Source organism: Cupressus sempervirens, chromosome 2 (genome assembly GCF_028749045.1).
Source record: "Cupressus sempervirens isolate cs-2001-9-10 chromosome 2, ASM2874904v1, whole genome shotgun sequence".
NCBI classification, from domain to species: domain Eukaryota; kingdom Viridiplantae; phylum Streptophyta; class Pinopsida; order Cupressales; family Cupressaceae; genus Cupressus; species Cupressus sempervirens.
Genome location: NC_143119.1, coordinates 462,506,537 through 462,515,170, shown reverse-complemented (window position 1 = coordinate 462,515,170; position 8,634 = coordinate 462,506,537). Strand labels below are relative to the sequence as shown.

Genomic DNA, 8,634 nt, shown 5'->3' with positions numbered 1-8,634 from the left:
GACCACCAAGAACAGTCCTAAAACCTACTGAAAAGTAGAATGAAAATCAGGTTTTACAAGGACCTAAAACCACTAGCAAAGTTCTATAAAAGTATCCAGGTTTTACAAGGACCTAGAACCTGAAATAAAGTTTTACCAAAAAATAGAACTAGAACCAAAAACATAGACCAGAAAAAGGACCTATACATAAACAGAAACAACACAAAAGACCCAAAGCTTCTATTGCAGTTCCGTAATCATCTTGATAGCCTCCTTCCCGATCGTAACAGTGTTCTGAATGGAGTTGGCAGTCGAAGTCGCAGCAACTTGCAAGGCTTTCTTCCTCAAACTCTGCCTTGTCCTCTTACTCGGGCCCTCCGAAGAAATAGTATATTCATTAACTCTTTTTCCAAGGCTAGCTACAGTAGCACAAATGTTTGATGTTATTTGCTCCATTTTTGTACCACTTTCCTTGATGAGCATTCTAAGATTTAACTCATAATCTTTAAGTTTTTTAGGGATATCTCCCATTTGCACCTCCAAGTGATTAATTATGGCCTGATCAACATCCTGGTTGTGTTGCATAATTTCCACTTTCTTCTTCAGCCCCATAATTTCATTATAGATCCAAGAATCAACTTGGAGAATAGAGTCCACTTTGAGCTTGGCAGAATGTAAGAAGGAAAGCTTGTTGTCCTTCTACAGAGAGTCACAAATGTCATCAGTACTCTCATGTAGAGGGGAACCAACCTTGTCCATTTGTTCCTCCCTATCCATCTGGACCTCCTCTCTATTCTCAACAGGGACATCTTGCTGGACTGGATCCTCCTTTTGTTGTTCCCCAGTCTTCGTAGCATGAGTCAAAGCCTGAACCATATGATCCACATCCTTCGTAGTAACTGGGTCATCAGTTAAGTTATCTTTGTCTTTAACACCCCCCCTCGGACATAGTCTGATTACCTGTATTGTCAGAGATGCTCTGTTCTGAGTTACACTATGATGTATCCTCCTCTTTTTCTTTATCAAATTTTCCTTTTGTTTTCGGATATCCCTCCAAATTTTAGCTGAATTCCCCAACATCTATCCCTTCCTCTTCCTCTGGGATATCCTTCTCAGAACCCTCAAAACTCTCAGACTTAGACTCAGTTTCAACAATAAATAAACAATAATAGTTAACTATTGTATTCTATTTAAAAGATTTAAATAATTGAATGCTATTTGCCAGTTGACTTGGTCAAATAATTAATTTTGGATCAAATGAATCCAAGAATAAATATTTATACTAATTTTTTATATTAATATATTTCTTCATCACAAAGGTTAAAGATTAAGTTTAACTAAAGAAATAAAATAATAATAAAAACCATTTAAATGATAGAATAAATTATTTAATTATAATAATATAAGATAAACCATTCTACAATATAATTTTATTTTGCTTCAAAGAAAGAAATAAATGAAGATGAACATGTGAATTATGCAAGTCTTACGCTTCTTAAGCTAACCACACATAAATAAAAACTAGTAGTTGAATGTTTATGTACTTGCAACAATTAGCTGATAAAAGACCTTTGTCTAAATGAATATAAAATAAAGAAGATTTTTTATGATGCTATATGGAGAGGAAGAGGTTTTGATGATATGTCCTAACTTAATTTATATTTTACAATGGAAATACACAAGCCCTTTACGAATTGAAAACTATTATTTTGTAGATATGAACTTACTCATAACTCATCGTTTATAGTTTGGATATTGTCAACAAGTCCAATTGGTCTAGATTTTTTCATTATAATATAAAGCTCTTGTCAATCATACCAATACTTCAGAATCGCCAAATCGCTCCTATATTAAATGTAAGACAAGAAGCTTGTTACCACATGCCCTTTAAATACTCTTTTTTGATCCTTAATGATAAAGATGAATCTAATATTCTAAAAGTGGGATTTTATTGAAGATAAAAAAGTATTGACCCAAGAAGATCGCAACAAAGGAGACATAATCCTTAGAACATATATATGAGGAATAAAAGAACGACGCTATTGATAATATTGCAATTGGATACAAATAAGGTGGATTACTTGCATGGTAACATTTGAGAAATATGAAGTGATGCAAATTAATTATAAACTAATTGACTAAAATGTTTAACTACTATATTAAAGTTGTATTAATCATTAATAATAGTTATAAGTTCTTTCTGTGGACCTCCAATTAAAGTAATTATACAGAACAACGAAAGCATAGTTGGCAATGGTTCATTTTAGTTTAAGTTGAAGAGCATAGAACAAAACAAAACAAAATATGAAAATTTAAACTAACTTCCCATTGTAGTTAACTAAATTTAAATAAAAAACCTAATGCAAAAGAAGGTAGCCAAAATAATTTGAAATCTAATTAATTCCAGCTATCAATCTACAATCATATTAAGCTTTCATATCCTAATATATTTGTGTAGAGTTTTAGAAGGAATAGAAATAAGATGTAACAAACATTCAAATCTTGAATTGGAGTAAGGTAGACAAACACAGAAGTACACAACCAAATGTAAAGAATTTAATAATGGTGCATTCATGTTCTCACAAGGCATGACTTCATGTTCTCCCAAGGCATGACTATCATCAGATCTCACGTAAAAAAGTTATGACTATAGTACATCTCCTCGACAAGTCCCATTCCTTTCCTTTGTATTAAGAGATTCCATTCTCTAGAAGTGACTTCCTATTACTGGAAATTTGGGTGCTTAAATCTAGTGTTTGGTTTCTTAAAATGCCCCCCTCCATTGTCACTTCATTTCTTTTTTTCCCTATTGGCTTACCCACCCTTCCATCTACAATACCTCTTTTACCTATCCACAATTCTATCCCAGAATTCCCTCTCTTATTCCAAAGCCAACTCTTAACAAAATCTCTATTTTGGGCTCCTTTGTCTTCCCTCCAAATGTTGGCTTTTCTAGGCTAAAGATGTATCAGGTAGTCTATTTTAGAATTGACGTACATAAACCAACAAAATGACTATGGCTTTTCCAAAAATATAATGTTTATTATGAGTAAAATAATATATAGGAGATGACTCACCTTACCTCTAGATAAGTCCATAAATATTCTACACTGCAATTGGAGAGTTGTGTTAAATGAAATAAATTTCATATTTTGGACTTGCATGCAGACCCATGGAAATGTCTTAATAGGAGAATCTTAGCTATACCATATATTTGAACAAAGAAAATGAAAATAAAATGGCTACCTTAACTGACATTTACAAGAGGAGGAGCGTGCACATCCAAGGAATTTCTTTTAGAAAATCTAACTTCAAATCATGAATTTTCGTTTTCATTCCACATCAACATTATGGTTGTCAAGGACCTTAAGCTTACACTCAACACCATATAATCTTTCTACAGAAAAATTAAAAAAAGTATGGCAGTAAGATTACATATGATTCACATCATAAGGAACATCCACGTTCAAACCTATTCTTATTTAAAAAAGAACTAATATATATCTCCAATAATGAATTTATTATTTCATTCTGACTAAAACTTGATACATCAACACCTAGTGAGAAATTTGGCTATAAGAGTATGTATGGATAGTTTTGGCATAGGTAGTGGCTTTTCTAGCTAAAGGCATTTGAGGAATAGGCAGAGAAGGTAGGGATATGGGATTGAGAATAACTTTTCCTTGTGGAGCATTTAGTAGAGCATCATTTACCTACTTCTCCACGCTGTCTAGGTCATCCAACTCCTTCAACATAGAGAACAATGCCATTTAAGGGGAAAAAAAAGGCAAAGCAACGAGTCTTCCCTATTAAGGACCTCAAGATTACATTGAAGACCATGAAATCTAATGAAAAAAATGAAATAAACTGGTCACAGGCCTATCATACCTCAAGATTGGCTATTCATATACCGTAAGTGTCAAAACTTTTTTTACAAAAGTGATTTGGTAGTGAAGTTGAAAATAGGGGTTTGATCACCAACAAAGTTAACCCAGTTGACTGGCACTTGTCTCTGATTGAAGCATTGTCTAGATTTCAAGCATTCTCCAAGTGCTCCCCTCTGTTTCCAAAACTCCATATTTCATACACCTTGCCAATAGAGAAAGTGGGGTTAGTATTTTGCATATGTTGAACCAGTGAATTCATGCTCTACATACACCAATACTCATGCTCGGTTGTAAATCTCAGTTAAAAATTAGAAAGTTCTAATTGCCTAAATAAAACAGACAATTAGAAAACTATGATTTCAATATTGACAAATTTTCATGAAATAAATTCCAAGAGCAAAGCTCCCACAAATGACTTATATTACCTAATTACTTAATACCTTAACTATAACCGTCAACTAAAATTAATTACTTAATACTTTAACTATAACCGTCAACTAAGATTCAACATCGGCAGAAACTGTTTCATTTGATAGACATCATTAAAATCTCTACTTGCCTCATTTACAATTGCAGAACCAGCGTTTGGAAAGCAACATATGTTTACTGGCCGAAGCGAACAAAATAACAGTTGCGGCGAAAGTAAATGTCACTGAAATTCGGCCGGTCCTGTGAGGGAACTTGAAGAGAAGATTCGGTGGAGAGGGCGAAACAGGGAGAGGTCGAAAAGGTCTCCCACAAGAGTTGTAAGCGCGTTTCACTCTTCATCCCGGGGCACACGGCGCAGGGAAGATCCAGCTTCAATTGTAATTGTAATTGTCTAAACTGCGATGGTCATGCCGAAAACTCTTAACCATTTGGCAGCTCACCCCTATCCCTCACCTTAATATTTCTTGCTGGTGCTCTTAACATAATTTGTTACCTGGGCTCTGCAGTGTTTGCTAGCAGCGCTAGTGTCCATCGGAGGGTGTTTCCCTGGCGGTGATGTCAGGAGGTCAAATCTCGGTGGTGCTGGGGCTTCTTAGTGAGATAGGGAGAGGATTAAATGGAATAACGGGGGAGAGCAGCAGGCGTTTCCAAGATTATGTGAAGAGAGTCGAAGTAATGTTAAAGGCGGTGGACAAGGTTTTCATGTCACAGCAGCCTCCGCCAGTGCAGACCGCCTTAAGAGGCATCGCTGCGGACTTGACTCGAGTTCAGACTACCATTGATCTTTATAAGAACAAGAGTAAGATTTATCTGCTCATTAATTGCAGATGTCTTACGAAAACATTTCAGGAGATCACGAACAGTATTGGTAATTGGTTAGCACTGCTGGATTTCGGCTTGCAAGCTACCAATGATTTGCAAAAAAAATCTGATGCCCTGTCGCGTGAAATGCAGCAAGCTCAATTTGTGGTAAGATAGCGCTCAACTATGTCTCTATTTCCCTTTGCCTCGACTCTTCCGCTGATACGAGAGGAGGAATTTGGCCTGTTCACCCCATTGAAGCGCTTTCTTCCGAATACCTACGAATAAAATGGAGTAATCGACATTCATTCCTTATTAACAGCTCATTCTAAAAAATGATGTCAAATACTTTTGTTTTCTGTAGTTGAGTAGTTGACGATACGCTTTTCTTCATTGCAAACAACCAATTTCGGCCAATAAAAGACTTAATATCTAAACTAAAATGGTCTAAACTTAATCTCAGAAGATGATGGCCTCTAGCTTGAGCAGAAAATGTTTTTGACATAGATTGAACTCTTGAAAATTGGGGTGTGCTTGTAAATGAGCAGGTCACAGAAAATGAAGAGCGCGTTTGTTGCACTCTGGAAAAGGAGGCTCAAGGCAGGCAAACAGCCAAAGCAGTGCAAAACGCAATTATGATGGACATAGCACGAGCGTTGGGAATGGATCCAGAAAGAAACCGAACTGAGCTTTGTGAACAGATTCAACTTTTGAAGAATGACCTTGGGGATTCCAATGGTGAGAATGATATCCATATTTTAGAGTCACTAGAAAGAATCTTTGAGAATTGGGCCATCGAACCAGAGGTTATATCCAGACCTATTGATTCAGACGCGGAAGAGGATGCCCCGATACCACCATTCAAGACCTTTCTCTGTCCTCTGACACGGGAAGTAATGAAAGATCCAGTAGTTCTTGAATCCTCTCAGACATATGAACGTAGTGCAATACAACATTGGTTTGCTCATTGTAGAGAGCAAGGTCGTAATCCAACATGCCCGGTAACAGGGCAGGTCCTTAAATCTATTGAGCTACGCTTGAATATAGGTCTATCTGGGACTATTCAAGAATGGATAGAAAGGAATGTTGATATTCGCATCAAAACCGCAACTCAGCATCTGGGAAACAGTTCTTCTTTAGAGGACAGTGAACGGGCTCTGGATGATATCTATAAAATTTCCGAGGAATATCCGTTGAGCAGATATAAATTGCGTGGGTTGATTCCTCTCATTGCGGGGACAATACAGCGTCCGATGAAGGGTGCTGGGTCTCAATTACGAAGCAAAGTGCTGGTGACCTTACTGAGCATGGCTAAAGATGATGACAGCAAGGTAGGTACTGCTTTAAATCCAAGGAACGTCGTACTTTTTTTTCTTTTGGAGGACGTGGTACATGTATTATGTTATATTGCAAGATTAATAGTATGAAAAATCCTCAATGGGTAATATATTCCTTTACGACAATCATTTAATATAGTTTCGTTCTTGCCTTCTCATATTGCAATTTCGCCGCTTCGGTCATATGCGTTTAACTAATAAACGTGTGTTCATTTGGTCTCGGTACTTGATTTTTCACAAGAACCAGATTCAGTTGATGGGATTGAGTCGATGAAGGTTTCATTAGTCAACACAAAGGCATTCAAAGGATACCCATGTTTAGCAAAAGTGTGGTTCTGATTTATCGTACCAGCTTGATGTTTTAATTCTAATTATCCAAATATGAATTTCTCATATGCGCAATTGCAATGAATATTTTCAGCTTCGCAAAAATTGGGGAAAGCATTTCATTGCATTTTAAACTCTCTTCAAGTTGATCTTAAGCCAGCTTTATCGTCTCTAATATCATTGTATTTCAAATTCTCTTTAAAGAGAGTTCACGGAAAGAGGGTTTAGGTGCCATTGTCAAGTGTGAACAAGTGTCAATTTCTCCTTTGTGCTTAAAACAAAAGGCCTTGCCTCTAGAACATAGCAGAAGCTATCCCTATAACGTGCTTCGGATGTGTCGATTAAATATATTACTGTCGATTTGGCTTGTGAATTATCATGAAGGGGTAGGGTAATAAGACATCGATGGTAAAAGGACGTTGGGAGACTAATCAATTCGGAGAGGATATTAAATCTCTAGCCTCTAAATATGATCACATTATGCATACCCATGGTTGTCAATTGGCTAACGTACTGGTTGAATCTTTCCCATTCCACAAGGCTCACAAATGTCTTATTTTGGGTAGTATTTGTTTTTCAAAATAAGGTGAATGCTGGAATTTCCATCTTTTACTTACATAGGAAGGTTTTGTGCAAACAAGTTTTGCTATGGTTGGGGATAGCCAAATTATTATGATATTCTTAGTGGTAGTAGGTAAGAGTGATTCTTAAACAGGGCAGTAATGCCGCGAACTGCTTGCTATTAGGAAACACATATACTATATTATTATGGGTTACAAAACCCTTAATATGCACTTATACACTTAAGCAGGGAGGCCAACCCAGCATATAGCATATGCACTTGAACTAAGATCTATATCCTTATAATTGTAGAACCAAACACATTACACAAACTGAAACATTATCTGGAGAAATCCCAACTAAGTGAAAATGTCCAGTCAAGAGAGCAACAACTCTCTGTTCCACTACGGAATAGGATATAAAAGATGTTAGAATGACCTTAACAAGTTCAAGCACGACTAAAGAGCTCCAAATACTCCTGCAATACACTTCCAAATACACTCAGATTTGTATACACACTTGGAAAGTCCTCTATAATGTCTTTACACCACAAAACACGAGAGCTAACTCCCTCCAAAATGTTGAAGTAGCACTTGACATCTTCCTATAGCTCCCCAAATACAAAAACCTGAAAGACAAAGCACCCATTACTGAAGATCAAGTGCCAACTGTTCAAATTTCTGCATTAATGTCAGCATAGAGATACACGTTCACCACTTCACCAGTGAAATAATTTTCTGCTTTTGACAAATTTTCTGGGGCAAACAGCTGTGCACCATGGTGTATGGCAAGTTTTTTGCCTTACAATTGGAAAACAACTGGAAAATTAATCAAACTTAGTTTTCCAGGTTATCTCGAGGCGTGCAACTTTGAACAGAGGCTTCTCAAAGGTGTCCAATGCTATCCCCATGTAATTTCCCCTTTTGGGATATACCTAATTTTGCCCAAAAATTAACAAATCCAAAAAAGTTTATTTACAAGAGTATTCTTATACCAGATTACACAATAGTAATTGAGTTCAGGAAAGATGATCAATTAGCATCAAACAAATGATGATGAAGTTCTCCTATTGTAAACATGCACACAATAGCTTCAACCATATTAGAAACTTGAGGGAAAGCACCACACAATGACATGAGACTATCCTCTACAAGCCCAAGAGCGTCAAACACCCAACCAAGTCGATCTGACCCCTTGGCCCACAAGCAACCAACTCAATTGGGATCCACAAGAAACCAACTCAATGGGTGTCTACTTAATTGAGGGGACATGTACTCTTACATCTCCCTATTATGTTTCCTTGCCAATTCCTA

At 36.6% G+C, this 8,634-nt stretch overlaps 1 protein-coding gene across 2 annotated transcripts in view; it reads left to right on the top strand.

Moving 5' to 3' along the window:
* Nucleotides 1-4,438: 4,438 nt before the first annotated feature.
* Nucleotides 4,439-8,634, top strand: part of LOC149573047 (U-box domain-containing protein 44-like) — a 161,131-nt gene continuing 156,935 nt past the window's right edge. For both annotated transcript variants that reach the window (XM_089814219.1, XM_089814218.1), the window contains exons 1-2: nt 4,439-5,264; nt 5,645-6,427. In XM_089814219.1, coding sequence (XP_089670345.1) covers nt 4,851-5,264; nt 5,645-6,427 — 1,197 coding nt within the window. In that variant the 5' untranslated portion in view covers nt 4,439-4,850. The remainder of the gene's footprint in view (nt 5,265-5,644; nt 6,428-8,634) is intronic.